Raw genomic sequence first — 17,072 nt, forward strand, 5'->3', positions numbered from 1 at the left:
GCTATGATAAGTTAGAGAATGATATGACTATGAAGTGTTTACGTTATTACTTGTTTATGATATGATACATTGTGATGCAATATGTCATGGTATGATGTGTATATGATGAAATGTTATGTTAAAAGCATAGAACGTTATGTTAGGGCTCTTAAATTGTGTGTATACAACATGATATGAATGACATGAAATATAACCCCGTTAGAATTATGTATGATTTGAGAACGGAAGAATGAGAAACGATATGATATAAATGATGAACGATATCTGAAACGATGTGAAAAATGATATGATATGTACTTAATGCTAGCGGGGTTGTATTAAAGGATAATGAAAAGGGGCCCAGCGGTGTGTGCGAACTGACTGGTGAGCCCATACTCGCACGTATGGGTTGTGTGTAGAGTATATGGTACACATCCAAGTTGTCCAATTAGAATAAGTATCATAGGAAAATAATAGACCGATAGGTCCCGTCATAGCATTTTGCATGTTCTTGTTGCATAAACCCGATAGGGGGTCACTTACTGAGTATTCTAGAAATACTCAAGCCTCGTGCTACTATATTTTTCAGATAAAGGCAAGGCACCCATGTGAGATCGACGGCGGCATCGCACATCCCGGGATCGTGGCACATGCATAGGATAGTTGCTTTCCACTTCGTAGTATAGGTTAGTATAGGTTGAATTCCCGTTTGCATCATTAGTATAGGTTGGTATATGTTGAATTGTAATTGCATAATAAATCACAGGGTAGTATAAGGCATTTATTTCAGTGTTGTTCTTTTTTCTTTCTTTCCCTTGTATTCGTTGTTCCCGAGGTACTAAAAGGCAAACTTATGTCGCACTTATGATAAGAGCCCATTTAAAGTAAAGACCACATTTAAGGTATAGTAATGACCTGAGATTAAATAGGTAAAATTTAGGGTCGTGAGTACAGAGCCAAGTTACAGATCTTGTAGACTAGCCTACGATGTAGGCTTGACATGTTTCATGGTCCCATCGTCAATGCCCCGTCTCGGTCAAGTATGACTTGCATAAGATAAGAAAATAAAATGTTGTTGATTGCATATGTTGTTATTGCTTGGTCATTATAACTCATAATTGAATTTTTACACAAATGACTATATCATAATTGACTACATTATTGTTAGCTTAATTCTATATTTATTATAATGTAGAATATGTTATATTTTACCTTGCATGGAATGTGAAGGTAAATTATGGTATTGATGATGTTTAGATTTACTGAGGTTGGTACAGTGAATGGGTAGCTATAGTTTTAGTAAGCTATTAAATGTTAGTGTATACGTGGAAATAATTTTGCTAAGGAATGTCATAAGTTTAAAACGTGTATACTTAAATTGATTGGTGAATGACATAAGTGTCTTTAATGGAAGTTGAGCTTTGGAAGTATGAGATGTAGAAAACTTTCCTGCCTTAATTAAAGTTGAAAATAATAAAATAATAATAATAATAATAATAATAATACAACTGTAATTATGGAAGTTGTGAGGTGATTTAAAAGTATCGAGCAACCGTTTGGATGAGACGTTACTATCATAGTCAAAATTTTAGAGGTATATGGAGAGGGACTACTATATGAGATTGTCAAGATACCTTAAATTTAAGAAACCATGATTTAAGATGAACTTGGGTGGGGGATACACGAGGATTAGAGGGACATTGTCTCTAACTCAACTAGAAGTTTTGTGATAATCCTCCTTAGAGTACACGAATGCACTCAGAAAGCTCAACATAAACAAATTGTTGTAGAAAATTACCAATCAATTTTTCCTAACAATGTCAACCTAGTTAAAAGGTATTATCGTAATTAAAGTTTCAAGACCGTTATTTTAAGTTTGATTTTCAAGTATCCCAAATTTTATGGCATCTCATGATATGTACCATGCTTATATAATACCACCAAATTCGACTTGACCACAAATCAAATACGGTAAGTCATTTGTAGATCCATATGATATACTAGTGCATTCAATTTGCATTGGAATAGGGTGGAGTTTTTAACGAGTTTCATGTCATGATTTTGACTCTAAAAATTTACTAGAATTGGGGTAGGTAGCCAAAAGAGAAGAAGTATTACAAATTTCTTGATTTTACAGGGAAAAATAGACAAATTTGTATATGGAATTCATCTAAAAAGATGAGACATTAACCGTGAACCAAATCAAGTGGACACTTACAAACAATACAAATACAGACAATAATGAAGAAAGGAAAACAATTTTTTTTTTTTCATTCTTTTTCATTATTAAAAATATAGTTGAAAACATTCCTCTAATGAATTCTGAACTTCTATAGTAAATAGATTATGCAGAATTGTGATAAGTCAAATATTGTAAAGTCTTAGTATCTATTACCGGTCAGAATTGGACTATAACGAAATTTCGGTCTATACCAGCACTGTAATATCTTATTGGGGAGGAAGATTAGAACCAGAGATTAATCGAGAAGCAAAGATATATACGTGTGTGAGTAGGAAACAGAAAACGTTGAAATTCACAAGTGACTCATGACAATTTTTGTTTCATCAATTTTTTTTTTTTTTTTTTTTTTTTTTTTTTTTTTTNTAGTGACTCATGACAAATAAACGTTGAAATTCACAATGACGGCAGGCACCAGACGACGTCGATAATGGAAGAGTTGATGGAGGAGAAGACGTCAGATTTAGGGGAGATTCGGGAGGAGGGGTGGTGTGGACAACATAGGAATTAGAGACATTGGAGCAGAGGAAGCAGAGATGAAGCATGTTTTTTGAGTCTGTCGTTTTAATAAACTTCTTCCTTACTAGTTAAATGGATAGGTTCAGATTTTATAATTTCTGTCATAATTTGAGGACAATGAATTAAAAAAAAAAAAAAAAGAAAAAAAAATTATAAAATAAAGTTTTTAGACCAAAATTTAAAGATATTTATTATAACTCAGAGTAAAATTTGTATGCTAAATCTGTAGAACTTGGAAAACAAATTAAGATTAATGGGTACTTATATTTATGGGACAAAAACCAATAGTTATTTCAACTTCGACCTCTACTATTTTAATTCCTTTTTCTTACAATTAGCATGAAATTAAAAATTAAAAAAATTAAAAATTAAATTAAAAGAAAACATCAGTCTATCGGTTGTTTGGTGTTTTGTTCTCTGCCGTAGCTGTCATCCTCTTCTCTTTCAAATATTTTGTTACATCAAAATTTTCTAACAGCTCCCTAATTTAACCAAAGCTAAGCCAAGTTGAGCCTCTTCTTTTCGAAAGCTCCATAGTTGTATGTGTTCTCCCGCTTTCAATGCAGTCTCTTCCACCAACGCATTCCACTGCGTCATCAGGCAGTACGTATCACTGCTACCTATTTTCCACTTCTTCAAGCATATACTCTTTTCTCTACCAACATCATCTATAATCAACACGTCCATCCCCTTCTTGTTTTTGTTTTCGTGTTCATTTAGCAATCTTCTCTCCTCCTCTGTCGTAAAATCGAAACGGAGTTTATTTATTGGCAGGGACAATCGGCCATGGTTCTTGCTTATATTGGTATGTTGAACTTGTTTTTGAATTACTAAATGAATTTCCCTCCCACCCATTTCCACAATTCGCTCTCTCATCCCGTCAGACATCTCTGGAATGGATGGGTACTCGGTTTTCTTAACCATCTTCCTCCTCGTCGTAGGCGCATTGCTGGTAGGCGTCTTCCTTTTGCGAGTGTTCCTACCTTTTTCCGTTTCAACAATAGGAACGGTCTTGGCGAAGTCCATCAAAGTAGATGCAGCCTCCAACACACACGGATCAGTTTCGGCTTTTATTTGTTCTTTCCTTCCCCCACCGGAAGATCCCCTTATTCTTTTAGGTATGTAAATTTGGCTTAGATCGGGAATTGTAATCTCCATTCCCAAACTTTCAACTCTTGTGCTCATTCCCATATCTTAATCACACAAATTTTGAACTCCAAAAAAAGATGAAAGGCTAAGAAAAACGAAGATGAAAAGCTGAGAGTAGGAAGAAATTGAAATAACTTGAAGATGGTTGAGGTGTACTTAGTTATTTATAACGTTAATTTCCTAATTCGATTTGATTTTTAATTTCATTTAAATTCATTTTATCTCTTCCTAAAAACTAGTTTAGTAAAATTTTGAAAAATCGCACAATTTATCTTCTCACAATAATCTCGAATTAGAATCTTTGTTCCATTTATCTTGCTGTCCATTTAAATTTTAATCAAATTTTTATCTCTATAATTACTGATAAAAATTATGTGTTCAAACTTATTACGGCAGATGATATTTTAATTAAATCTATATAATTGAGGTAGAAAATATAATTTTAATTCTGCCTATATATAAATTAGTTTACACTTAACTTTTAAATTTACACTCTAATTAAAAAAATTGTTTATTATAAGTACCAGACATTTGATATTTGTATCTATTAAATTCTCGAACCTTTTCTCTCGTATTTAATAAATTTAGATCTTTTGAATAATACTTGGATGCCATTTGAGTTTGTTTGTTTAATCTGGATATTTAAAGGGGAAGCTGAGAGAACCAACAAAATAATAATAATAGTAATAATAATAATAAAATAAACATCTTTAAATGACCAATATGAGTAAACCTCGATCATTTGCAGTACTAAAAACTAACTTGAAAATTAAGAATTTTTATTATATCAAAAGTCAATCTCTAATAATTTTAACACATTTCTCGTCTGACTTCAAATTGTCATCTATGAGAATTATTTTGAGTGCATGACACATACAAAGTTCTATTTTATTATTTAAGTGTACACCATGTTTATAAAGTATTTTGATAACCTAATATTATAAACAAGCCTTAAGGTTGACGCGGTTGGACAAGCTTGGCCATACCGAAAGCGGCCGCTGATGCTATGGCTCCAATGAAGGCGGTTTGGACAGCGCTCATGACGGGTTTATTGTCGGTGAAGTAACCCTTGGCGTAGCCAAAAACCAAGAGTGCCACCAAAGTTAAGACAACGGATGCAACCACAGCCTCTGAAGCTTTTGGAAAAAACATGTAAGGAATTAAAGGGATTAAGCCTCCTAAGATGTAGGAGATGGCAATGGTTAGGGCACTCTGTATGGCTCTTTTTGGCTCTGGCTTTTCCAATCCCAGCTCAAACCTACTTCCAAATTAAACCATTACCAAACCGACCCTTATTTACTTTACAATAATCATGATTTAATCATAACTATACATCATTTTCCTCTCTTAAATTTTCTAATTACTTTTAGCTCAATATTTCCAAATTAATCGTTGAAACATCATACATACCTCATCATGAAATCAAGCCAAGCTTGGGGATTTTTCTTGAGAGAATTAACAACCGGCCCATATTCGTGTGGTTCTATTCCATATTGGCTCAAAATCTCTGCCACTTCTGCTGCTTCTGCATTACAAGAACTCCCCATTTAAACCCATTTTCCATCATCATTTTAAGAGCTTTCAATTTGTTCTAACAAATTATATTTTCAATTCCCATTTATGTATAATTAACTATTTATTATGCCAAATTAGAAACACCTCAAATGGTTAAAGTATTAAAACATGGATTAAAAGGTCAATCGATTGAATAGAGTAACAGGGAATTATTTATAAGGGCGTAGAAACTTTTTCCTAATAAAAGAATTTTACAAACTTGAAGAGGAAGCCCGAAAAGAAAAAGTCCGAAGTGGTGGACTTTTGGGCTTAGAGTTCAAATCTCAGTTAACACTAAAACTCACTTATAATTATTTAATTTAATTAATTTTTTAAAATTAAGTTTTAGTTTCTATCTTATTTAGAAACTTTTTTAAAATTTAAACTAATTTTGAAAAAAAAAAAAAAAAAGTAATACTCTTAGAATTTTGTTTTTTAATTTTTGAAATTTGTCTAAAAGTTGAAATATTTACTAGTAAAAACTAAAAATAAAAAACTAAAATGGTTATAAAAAAAATATAGGCGAGATAACTACTTTATATTTTATTAGCTCTAAACCCCCCCAAATTCTAAATTTTAGGTGTCTAAAACTACATTTTAATGTTTTTTTTTTTTTATAATATAATTTAGCTATAAAGTAGATTAAAAAAAATGTCCAACCACATAAGCCCAACTAAAAATATGGGCCACGAGTTTATGAGGGCCCAACTCCATCGGCCCATTAGATTCTATTTTTTTATTTTGAAAAAGGGCTTTTGATCTGAGCCGATTGTGAAAGCGAAAAATGTAATAATGGAAGAAGAATCCGAACCAGTATCCGGAACTGAGACGATTTCCTCTTCTTCCCTCCTCAGCTCCTTCTTGTACTGATCCGCCTCGCTTTTCGCCGCTAGGTATCTGCTCAATTGTTCAGACACTACCAAATCAAATTCAAAATTCAACAAAGCACACGAAATTCCGATCAATTTCCTCAAAGTACTCCACAGAATCTGTTTCAGATCTCGATTGGATTGAAGGAACACAAAACGACTGCCCTAGGAATCGCTATTTCCCCAGAAATCCAACAATCAATAAGGAAAACAAACAGAAATTAGATTATTAAGGTTCGTAGAGATCCGTACCCGCCGAGTCCCATGGAGATGGCGCCAGCGGCTACCTCTGCGATTCCGGCAGTGAGAACGATGGAAGAGGAAGCATTGGCGCCGGATAAACCGGCGGCGAGAGCGAAGGGGACGGTGAGGCCATCGGAGACGCCGATGATAATGTCGCGAACGATCTCACCGGCGGTGAAATGCTTCTCTTTGTGGTGGTGGATGAGAGGCAGTTGGTTTCTGGTTCGATCTAGGTCAGCCATTTTTGGTACGTTTGCTGTTCTTCTTACTTGCTTTCATTGTGTTTGGAATCGGATTTTAAAAGAAAATAAGAAGAATAAAATGGAAGTGGGAAAACGTTTACAAAAAAGTTTATGCCCTTTGTTTTTCAAAACAATTCTTTATTCCTTCTATCATTTTCTTCTTAATATAAAATTTTAATATTTAATATATTTTTCGAGCTTATATAAATTTCAATTCACTCCGGTCTGGTTGTTTTTCTAACAATTGGTTTTCTAATTCGGGCTTATTTAATTTTTTTTATTAAAATATTATTTGCTTTCAGTTTTGTTCCATTTTAAAATTAGTATTAGTAATTTTGTAGAATATGAAAAATACTAAAAATACTAAATCTCATTCCCTAAGTCAAACAAGTTAATTAAACCCTTCTCGAGACTATGACTGATCTACTCGACACGTTTGATCGTTGAAAAACTTATTAACTAGGTACACTTTATTATTAGCATAGAGTTTCTCGTACATGTTTATAATCACTTTTATTAGCTTAATTATTGTTGTCTAGTCATTGATTGACACACATCTTTATGGTTGCAACTATAATTTCATTCAAGATTTCTTATTCGAATTCCACTCAAACTTTCATAAATATGAAAATGACCAAAATACCCTTAGATAATTGTTCTCAAATCTCTCGAACTAACACGTTGCTATTAGTGACCACAACCTCACTCCACCGCGATTGATGCTAACTCCTAGTGGTAGCTTAGATAATAGTCAATAATAGCGTTCAATATAGATTTGAACTTATTAACTCATATCGTTTAATTTTAAACGGGTTTTCTATATATAAAGAATATATAAAAGAAAATGCAGCCCTAAGAGGGAGAGCAAAAACAAAACGCATGGAATTTTTTTATAAACAATCCTAATTAAACACGGGAAGTGCATTTATACAGCTAATTAGTTTGAGGTGGGGAGAAATTATTAGAAGCAACTACAATTCGAGAACCACGATGCAGTGACAGTCATATTGTAGTAGCTTAATTGAGAAATGATTCTAAATTAGGTACGAAATGCCTTTGCAATAAGGAAAGCAGCGGCGGACGCAATGGCTCCTATCAATGCAGTTTGTAGGGCACTCATTATGGGTCGATTGCCAGTGAAATAGCCCTTGGCAAAGCCAAAGACAAGCAATGCTAATATAGTAACGACCACCGAAGCAATCACAGCTTCTGCAGGCGAAGGGAACAGCATGTAAGGCGATAAGGGCACCAACCCTCCCATTACGTAAGACATAGCTATTGTTAAGGCACTTGTTACTGCCCTCTTTGGGTCTGGCTTTTCCAACCCCAACTCAAACCTGCACCCATCAAAATTTCCTAATTACTTTACATAATCCTTTTCTTTTAATAAATAAATAAATAAAAAGTCTTACTTCATCATGAAATCAACCCATGCTTGAGGGTTCCTTCTAAGAGCAGCAACAACAGGCCCATACTCATGGGCTTCAACCCCATACTGTGACAATATATCTGCCACCTCAGCAGCCTCTGAAATAATTCTATTATTAATCCATTTAATTAATTAATTAATTAACTAAGGAATTAAACTAATAACCCCAAATTACCTATGTCTGGAGCTGCAATCACCTCTTCTTCTTCCCTCTTCAATTCTGTCGTGTAATGATCCGCTTCACTCTTAGCTGCCAGATATCTTCATTTCATTTCAATAAACTTTTATTAGATTTCGTACGCTTTCAAAAAAAATATTTAACGATGTTTCTTTCGTTTTATTTTAGTATATATAATTTTAAATATTCAAGTTAATCGGTATTTTATTGTTAATTAAAAAAAAAAACAAATTGAAAAATATGTCTTTTTTGATATTTAAACTATTATTATTTAACTAATTTCGATAATTAACCTATAATATATAGGGAGCAGACAAAAAGTAAAATAAAATGAATTGTAATATAGTATTTTAAGTTAATTTCAATGGAGGGAGAAATATATGTGCATTTTGTGGGACCCACTAAAGGTTTTATTTATTTAATTACCCTTTTATTTTAAAAATCACGGCTGTATAATCTTTGAATCTACTTCCCAAACCACTTTTTAAAACAAGAACTAAAATGAAATAAAGAGGAAAAATAAGGAAGTAGTTTTAATTAAGGGTGTCATAGTACTGTACCCGCCAAGTCCCATGGAGATAGCTCCGGCAGCAACTTCAGCAATTCCGGCGATGAGGATGATGCTGGAGGTAACATCGGCACCGGAAAGTCCCGCTGCGAGGGCAAAGGGGACGGTGAGGCCATCGGAGACACCCATAATGATGTCGCGAACAACATCACTGGACATGAAGTGCTTCTCCTCATGCTCATGAAGAAGAAGGCTGTGCTTCTTTGAGTGTGTGAAATCAGCAGCTTCCCCCATTGTTGAACCACCACTGAGCTTAATTAAGAAGAGAATCCAAGGAAAATGCCCTAATGGGTTGTGAAGAAAAAGCAAAGAAATGGCTCAATTTATATAGAATCACACATTACATCTCTCTGTCTCTCTCTGAAGGGAGAGAAGGACACAAACAAATGGATTCCACTTTTCTTAGGCTGTCTTTTCTTGAGCAGGTGAAAAAAAAAANCAAAATACCCTTAGATAATTGTTCTCAAATCTCTCGAACTAACACGTTGCTATTAGTGACCACAACCTCACTCCACCGCGATTGATGCTAACTCCTAGTGGTAGCTTAGATAATAGTCAATAATAGCGTTCAATATAGATTTGAACTTATTAACTCATATCGTTTAATTTTAAACGGGTTTTCTATATATAAAGAATATATAAAAGAAAATGCAGCCCTAAGAGGGAGAGCAAAAACAAAACGCATGGAATTTTTTTATAAACAATCCTAATTAAACACGGGAAGTGCATTTATACAGCTAATTAGTTTGAGGTGGGGAGAAATTATTAGAAGCAACTACAATTCGAGAACCACGATGCAGTGACAGTCATATTGTAGTAGCTTAATTGAGAAATGATTCTAAATTAGGTACGAAATGCCTTTGCAATAAGGAAAGCAGCGGCGGACGCAATGGCTCCTATCAATGCAGTTTGTAGGGCACTCATTATGGGTCGATTGCCAGTGAAATAGCCCTTGGCAAAGCCAAAGACAAGCAATGCTAATATAGTAACGACCACCGAAGCAATCACAGCTTCTGCAGGCGAAGGGAACAGCATGTAAGGCGATAAGGGCACCAACCCTCCCATTACGTAAGACATAGCTATTGTTAAGGCACTTGTTACTGCCCTCTTTGGGTCTGGCTTTTCCAACCCCAACTCAAACCTGCACCCATCAAAATTTCCTAATTACTTTACATAATCCTTTTCTTTTAATAAATAAATAAATAAAAAGTCTTACTTCATCATGAAATCAACCCATGCTTGAGGGTTCCTTCTAAGAGCAGCAACAACAGGCCCATACTCATGGGCTTCAACCCCATACTGTGACAATATATCTGCCACCTCAGCAGCCTCTGAAATAATTCTATTATTAATCCATTTAATTAATTAATTAATTAACTAAGGAATTAAACTAATAACCCCAAATTACCTATGTCTGGAGCTGCAATCACCTCTTCTTCTTCCCTCTTCAATTCTGTCGTGTAATGATCCGCTTCACTCTTAGCTGCCAGATATCTTCATTTCATTTCAATAAACTTTTATTAGATTTCGTACGCTTTCAAAAAAAATATTTAACGATGTTTCTTTCGTTTTATTTTAGTATATATAATTTTAAATATTCAAGTTAATCGGTATTTTATTGTTAATTAAAAAAAAAAACAAATTGAAAAATATGTCTTTTTTGATATTTAAACTATTATTATTTAACTAATTTCGATAATTAACCTATAATATATAGGGAGCAGACAAAAAGTAAAATAAAATGAATTGTAATATAGTATTTTAAGTTAATTTCAATGGAGGGAGAAATATATGTGCATTTTGTGGGACCCACTAAAGGTTTTATTTATTTAATTACCCTTTTATTTTAAAAATCACGGCTGTATAATCTTTGAATCTACTTCCCAAACCACTTTTTAAAACAAGAACTAAAATGAAATAAAGAGGAAAAATAAGGAAGTAGTTTTAATTAAGGGTGTCATAGTACTGTACCCGCCAAGTCCCATGGAGATAGCTCCGGCAGCAACTTCAGCAATTCCGGCGATGAGGATGATGCTGGAGGTAACATCGGCACCGGAAAGTCCCGCTGCGAGGGCAAAGGGGACGGTGAGGCCATCGGAGACACCCATAATGATGTCGCGAACAACATCACTGGACATGAAGTGCTTCTCCTCATGCTCATGAAGAAGAAGGCTGTGCTTCTTTGAGTGTGTGAAATCAGCAGCTTCCCCCATTGTTGAACCACCACTGAGCTTAATTAAGAAGAGAATCCAAGGAAAATGCCCTAATGGGTTGTGAAGAAAAAGCAAAGAAATGGCTCAATTTATATAGAATCACACATTACATCTCTCTGTCTCTCTCTGAAGGGAGAGAAGGACACAAACAAATGGATTCCACTTTTCTTAGGCTGTCTTTTCTTGAGCAGGTGAAAAAAAAAACAGAAAAAGTTGAGTTAATTCTATATAATAACAAAATTTCAGACTATTTTTATAAATGGAAGGATTTAATTTTGGGATGTTGTTTGCGGTAAACAACATTTATTAATTTTTTTTTTTACAAATATTTGAGATATTCTTACGATGAAAACTCACCATTCCTTCATCAACTTAGTTCCGTCTAATTTTTTAAATATGTTTATTTTAAGCTATAGTTTTGTCCATCTATCATAAAATAATATTAAGGAGATTTAATTAAAATTTTATAAAGCAAAGGATAGTTTAGTACTAAATAATAATTTATCATATTTTATATTTTATTAAAACTAAATATTTAAATATTTGCTTCTTATCTTTCCATATTTTTATAATTTGTTTGATTATAAATCACACAATTTAGGTGCGGTGGATTAAGTAAACATTCTCATGGTATCAGAGCCATTTTGGTTTAACAACCCCGATTCTTTCTTCAATGGCTGCCACATGCGGAGCCGATTGATTACTCTTCGGCTCTATCTTTTTGACCTCTAAATCACCCTTCGTCATACTCTGTACACATAACGCTCAGCTTGCTGGGAGTGTTAAGGATATTTAGTATTAAATTATAGTTTATCATATATNTGTTACTGCCCTCTTTGGGTCTGGCTTTTCCAACCCCAACTCAAACCTGCACCCATCAAAATTTCCTAATTACTTTACATAATCCTTTTCTTTTAATAAATAAATAAATAAAAAGTCTTACTTCATCATGAAATCAACCCATGCTTGAGGGTTCCTTCTAAGAGCAGCAACAACAGGCCCATACTCATGGGCTTCAACCCCATACTGTGACAATATATCTGCCACCTCAGCAGCCTCTGAAATAATTCTATTATTAATCCATTTAATTAATTAATTAATTAACTAAGGAATTAAACTAATAACCCCAAATTACCTATGTCTGGAGCTGCAATCACCTCTTCTTCTTCCCTCTTCAATTCTGTCGTGTAATGATCCGCTTCACTCTTAGCTGCCAGATATCTTCATTTCATTTCAATAAACTTTTATTAGATTTCGTACGCTTTCAAAAAAAATATTTAACGATGTTTCTTTCGTTTTATTTTAGTATATATAATTTTAAATATTCAAGTTAATCGGTATTTTATTGTTAATTAAAAAAAAAAACAAATTGAAAAATATGTCTTTTTTGATATTTAAACTATTATTATTTAACTAATTTCGATAATTAACCTATAATATATAGGGAGCAGACAAAAAGTAAAATAAAATGAATTGTAATATAGTATTTTAAGTTAATTTCAATGGAGGGAGAAATATATGTGCATTTTGTGGGACCCACTAAAGGTTTTATTTATTTAATTACCCTTTTATTTTAAAAATCACGGCTGTATAATCTTTGAATCTACTTCCCAAACCACTTTTTAAAACAAGAACTAAAATGAAATAAAGAGGAAAAATAAGGAAGTAGTTTTAATTAAGGGTGTCATAGTACTGTACCCGCCAAGTCCCATGGAGATAGCTCCGGCAGCAACTTCAGCAATTCCGGCGATGAGGATGATGCTGGAGGTAACATCGGCACCGGAAAGTCCCGCTGCGAGGGCAAAGGGGACGGTGAGGCCATCGGAGACACCCATAATGATGTCGCGAACAACATCACTGGACATGAAGTGCTTCTCCTCATGCTCATGAAGAAGAAGGCTGTGCTTCTTTGAGTGTGTGAAATCAGCAGCTTCCCCCATTGTTGAACCACCACTGAGCTTAATTAAGAAGAGAATCCAAGGAAAATGCCCTAATGGGTTGTGAAGAAAAAGCAAAGAAATGGCTCAATTTATATAGAATCACACATTACATCTCTCTGTCTCTCTCTGAAGGGAGAGAAGGACACAAACAAATGGATTCCACTTTTCTTAGGCTGTCTTTTCTTGAGCAGGTGAAAAAAAAAACAGAAAAAGTTGAGTTAATTCTATATAATAACAAAATTTCAGACTATTTTTATAAATGGAAGGATTTAATTTTGGGATGTTGTTTGCGGTAAACAACATTTATTAATTTTTTTTTTTACAAATATTTGAGATATTCTTACGATGAAAACTCACCATTCCTTCATCAACTTAGTTCCGTCTAATTTTTTAAATATGTTTATTTTAAGCTATAGTTTTGTCCATCTATCATAAAATAATATTAAGGAGATTTAATTAAAATTTTATAAAGCAAAGGATAGTTTAGTACTAAATAATAATTTATCATATTTTATATTTTATTAAAACTAAATATTTAAATATTTGCTTCTTATCTTTCCATATTTTTATAATTTGTTTGATTATAAATCACACAATTTAGGTGCGGTGGATTAAGTAAACATTCTCATGGTATCAGAGCCATTTTGGTTTAACAACCCCGATTCTTTCTTCAATGGCTGCCACATGCGGAGCCGATTGATTACTCTTCGGCTCTATCTTTTTGACCTCTAAATCACCCTTCGTCATACTCTGTACACATAACGCTCAGCTTGCTGGGAGTGTTAAGGATATTTAGTATTAAATTATAGTTTATCATATATATCATATTTGATATTTTATTATAAGGTAAATATAGATATTTACCTTCTTACCTTTTAATTTATTATTATTTATATTTATTACCCTTTCCATATCCGATAATTTATTTGATTATAAATAGATAACTTTCACACGTACCGACTTAGAAAACATTAGAGGACAAATAATGAAAATGTGCTACAGGGCGTGTGGTGGACACAAGATTCTACAAAAGGTCAAAAGGCATAAATCATAACCACAAGGCGTGTGCAAGCCACAAGCCTTACTCATCATTACAAGGACCAAAAGTCCACTTCACAATTTGGCCACCAAAATTTACCAAATTCAATTTTTTTTTTCTTTCATAAAATAATTCCAAGAAATAATTAAAACCCATTATGAATAATTCCTCTTCTTTNGTAAAGTATATTCCAAGGTTAAAATTAGTTTTAACTAAATGTTTTGAGTGTTTTAAGATTGATTTTTTAATGTTTTTTTATAGAAAAAAAGGGAGGAATTATTGTCGTAAGACATAATTATTATGTTTTACTTTCTTTTCCNTAAACTATTATTATTTAACTAATTTCGATAATTAACCTATAATATATAGGGAGCAGACAAAAAGTAAAATAAAATGAATTGTAATATAGTATTTTAAGTTAATTTCAATGGAGGGAGAAATATATGTGCATTTTGTGGGACCCACTAAAGGTTTTATTTATTTAATTACCCTTTTATTTTAAAAATCACGGCTGTATAATCTTTGAATCTACTTCCCAAACCACTTTTTAAAACAAGAACTAAAATGAAATAAAGAGGAAAAATAAGGAAGTAGTTTTAATTAAGGGTGTCATAGTACTGTACCCGCCAAGTCCCATGGAGATAGCTCCGGCAGCAACTTCAGCAATTCCGGCGATGAGGATGATGCTGGAGGTAACATCGGCACCGGAAAGTCCCGCTGCGAGGGCAAAGGGGACGGTGAGGCCATCGGAGACACCCATAATGATGTCGCGAACAACATCACTGGACATGAAGTGCTTCTCCTCATGCTCATGAAGAAGAAGGCTGTGCTTCTTTGAGTGTGTGAAATCAGCAGCTTCCCCCATTGTTGAACCACCACTGAGCTTAATTAAGAAGAGAATCCAAGGAAAATGCCCTAATGGGTTGTGAAGAAAAAGCAAAGAAATGGCTCAATTTATATAGAATCACACATTACATCTCTCTGTCTCTCTCTGAAGGGAGAGAAGGACACAAACAAATGGATTCCACTTTTCTTAGGCTGTCTTTTCTTGAGCAGGTGAAAAAAAAAATTTTTTTTTTTTTTTTTTTTTTTTTTTTTTTTTTTTTAATTTTAAAGTAAAGTATATTCCAAGGTTAAAATTAGTTTTAACTAAATGTTTTGAGTGTTTTAAGATTGATTTTTTAATGTTTTTTTATAGAAAAAAAGGGAGGAATTATTGTCGTAAGACATAATTATTATGTTTTACTTTCTTTTCCAATGAGAAAGTGGAGATAAGATGATGAAAAAGGTTGGGAGAGAAAAGTTGACTTTAAAAAGACACAAATTGACAAAAACAAGAAAAGAAGAGATTGAAAGGGTGTGTGATTGAACGCAATGGCCAGTGCAGTGCTTATCTGGTGTTTGTTCTTTCTCCTCGCCAACTTTTTGAATCGAATCTTTTTGTAATCTAATGTAATTAACATGAATGTATCAATTATGAATTTATGATGCCTTCCATGTTCGGTTCCATTTTCTATATGTGCTCGATTCTCTATCAACCTTATCTTTTAAATTATGACCCAATTCAAGTTCTACTTTCAGTCCAATCAGCTTTTTGTGAAACATAATTAACCTTGATCTCTATATTAATCTCGATTTGCTTTCTTTCGATTAAGTTTGGCAATTTTATTTTTGAAATGTTCTCGACCCATTGATTGATGCTTAGGGATTGTGCTTGGCCTCTACTTGAACTCGTGGATATCGTGTGGGCAATGAATTTTAACTCCTTGAATCTATTAGAGCTCATCTTTGACTCTTGTCATCATTTTTACATGGATACTTTGCTTTTATTTGGAAATGTTGTGCATATGATGAGTATTTAAAAATACTATGAGTAATTGACCTCACTATTGAGGTCGATTATTTCATTGGTGTAACCCCATATCTAAAACAACGCGTAAAGGACAACACACACGATGGTGGGAAATGGTTGATGATTTCAAGCACATAGAATAATGTCAATGGCGACCCTAGAGAGGGAAGGAGGAGGTATACGACGGTAGAATTTTAAGTGGAGTGACGTCGGAAAGAGAAGTCGGAACAAATCGAAAAAGAAAAAAAAAAGAAAATTGGACAGATTCGGGTGAAGAAGACAAGGTCCATGAGTCGAGAGTTGGAGTTGGATCTGAAGTGGGTTACCGCCCACTCATTCAAGCCCAAACTCTTGTTACAGTCACCTACAAACTGTGCCTCGACTCAATAAGACAACCCAGAAGCGCTCAACCTACTAATTGACATGACCCAAAAGCTCGCTTGCAACTAAACTAAAAAACGTAGAACTTCGATTCAGGCCAATCAAATAAGTAACTTTACTATCGAAAACACATATTGAATTAATTGTATTATGTATGATGATATGTGTTCTATACACCCTACACGTATTATATTGATATGATCCTGTGTATCTACAGACCATCGGTATAATAGCCATAAATAAATATGAATCTCATTGTTCAAAGCCACAAAACATTTGCAGCACTGCATTAAAACCAAACAGGCGGTGTCCCTAGCACTCTAGGTTTATGGTTAGATTTGCTATAATTTACTCTTATTTTAACTCTTACTCCATCAAACTAGAAAACCAATCTTGAGTACGACATTCGATACTCAATTTTACATGTAATGAAGTTTGCATATTCCAATCGAATAACTTAGTTACAAACCCGAGCCTCATTTAACTTACAAACATAAAATGGTGTATAAATTGAATTACATCCAATGGAAGAAAGTAAGCATAAATTGGGATTACATAACAAAAGATTGCGAAATAAGAGAGGTTTAAAGGCATTAATAAAGGGCAATGATAGACGATGGATGAAATGGTAATCAGAGTCAGAAATATGGGAGAAAAGGGTAATGATCACGTGCATCC

General features: G+C 33.6%; 5 protein-coding genes across 5 annotated transcripts; all 5 read right to left on the reverse strand.

Moving 5' to 3' along the window:
* Positions 1 to 3,208: 3,208 nt before the first annotated feature.
* Positions 3,209 to 3,928, reverse strand: LOC111808726 (B3 domain-containing protein At2g31420-like). The gene has a single exon (XM_023694876.1). The coding sequence runs from the start codon at positions 3,926 to 3,928 to the stop codon at positions 3,209 to 3,211; it is 720 nt and encodes a 239-aa protein (XP_023550644.1).
* A 720-nt stretch (positions 3,929 to 4,648) lies between these two features.
* LOC111809235 (vacuolar iron transporter 1-like) lies at positions 4,649 to 7,386 on the reverse strand. Its single transcript, XM_023695650.1, has 4 exons — positions 6,562 to 7,386; positions 6,252 to 6,337; positions 5,297 to 5,411; positions 4,649 to 5,144 (listed from the first exon to the last, which is right to left on the reverse strand). Exons 1-4 carry the CDS (start codon positions 6,792 to 6,794, stop codon positions 4,838 to 4,840), a joined length of 741 nt encoding a protein of 246 aa, XP_023551418.1. The 5' UTR covers positions 6,795 to 7,386; the 3' UTR covers positions 4,649 to 4,837.
* Positions 7,387 to 7,697: 311 nt separating this feature from the next.
* On the reverse strand, positions 7,698 to 9,276 carry LOC111809234 (vacuolar iron transporter 1.1-like). Its single transcript, XM_023695649.1, has 4 exons — positions 8,962 to 9,276; positions 8,399 to 8,484; positions 8,207 to 8,321; positions 7,698 to 8,131 (listed from the first exon to the last, which is right to left on the reverse strand). Exons 1-4 carry the CDS (start codon positions 9,201 to 9,203, stop codon positions 7,834 to 7,836), a joined length of 741 nt encoding a protein of 246 aa, XP_023551417.1. The 5' UTR covers positions 9,204 to 9,276; the 3' UTR covers positions 7,698 to 7,833.
* Positions 9,277 to 9,676: 400 nt separating this feature from the next.
* Positions 9,677 to 11,255, reverse strand: LOC111809363 (vacuolar iron transporter 1.1-like). The gene is made up of 4 exons (XM_023695809.1): positions 10,941 to 11,255; positions 10,378 to 10,463; positions 10,186 to 10,300; positions 9,677 to 10,110 (listed from the first exon to the last, which is right to left on the reverse strand). Exons 1-4 carry the CDS (start codon positions 11,180 to 11,182, stop codon positions 9,813 to 9,815), a joined length of 741 nt encoding a protein of 246 aa, XP_023551577.1. The 5' UTR covers positions 11,183 to 11,255; the 3' UTR covers positions 9,677 to 9,812.
* A 740-nt stretch (positions 11,256 to 11,995) lies between these two features.
* LOC111808727 (vacuolar iron transporter 1.1-like) lies at positions 11,996 to 15,116 on the reverse strand. The gene is made up of 4 exons (XM_023694877.1): positions 14,785 to 15,116; positions 12,318 to 12,403; positions 12,126 to 12,240; positions 11,996 to 12,050 (listed from the first exon to the last, which is right to left on the reverse strand). The coding sequence occupies exons 1-4, from the start codon at positions 15,024 to 15,026 to the stop codon at positions 11,996 to 11,998; spliced, it is 498 nt and encodes a 165-aa protein (XP_023550645.1). The 5' UTR covers positions 15,027 to 15,116.
* Positions 15,117 to 17,072: the final 1,956 nt, after the last annotated feature.

Source organism: Cucurbita pepo, chromosome LG13 (assembly GCF_002806865.2).
Source record: "Cucurbita pepo subsp. pepo cultivar mu-cu-16 chromosome LG13, ASM280686v2, whole genome shotgun sequence".
Classification (NCBI taxonomy): domain Eukaryota; kingdom Viridiplantae; phylum Streptophyta; class Magnoliopsida; order Cucurbitales; family Cucurbitaceae; genus Cucurbita; species Cucurbita pepo.

Coding starts and splice junctions, on each gene's coding strand:
- LOC111809234 (XM_023695649.1), bottom strand. CDS start 9,203: ATGGGGGAAGCTGCTGATTTCACACACTCAAAGAAGCACAGCCTTCTT. Junction 8,322..8,398: donor GATTGCAGCTCCAGACATAG/GTAATTTGGGGT, acceptor GAATTATTTCAG/AGGCTGCTGAGGTGGCAGAT. Junction 8,132..8,206: donor TGGGTTGATTTCATGATGAA/GTAAGACTTTTT, acceptor TGATGGGTGCAG/GTTTGAGTTGGGGTTGGAAA.
- LOC111808726 (XM_023694876.1), bottom strand. CDS start 3,928: ATGGGAATGAGCACAAGAGTTGAAAGTTTGGGAATGGAGATTACAATT.
- LOC111809235 (XM_023695650.1), bottom strand. CDS start 6,794: ATGGCTGACCTAGATCGAACCAGAAACCAACTGCCTCTCATCCACCAC. Junction 6,338..6,561: donor ATCTCCATGGGACTCGGCGG/GTACGGATCTCT, acceptor ACAATTGAGCAG/ATACCTAGCGGCGAAAAGCG. Junction 5,145..5,296: donor TGGCTTGATTTCATGATGAG/GTATGTATGATG, acceptor ATTTGGAAGTAG/GTTTGAGCTGGGATTGGAAA.
- LOC111809363 (XM_023695809.1), bottom strand. CDS start 11,182: ATGGGGGAAGCTGCTGATTTCACACACTCAAAGAAGCACAGCCTTCTT. Junction 10,301..10,377: donor GATTGCAGCTCCAGACATAG/GTAATTTGGGGT, acceptor GAATTATTTCAG/AGGCTGCTGAGGTGGCAGAT. Junction 10,111..10,185: donor TGGGTTGATTTCATGATGAA/GTAAGACTTTTT, acceptor TGATGGGTGCAG/GTTTGAGTTGGGGTTGGAAA.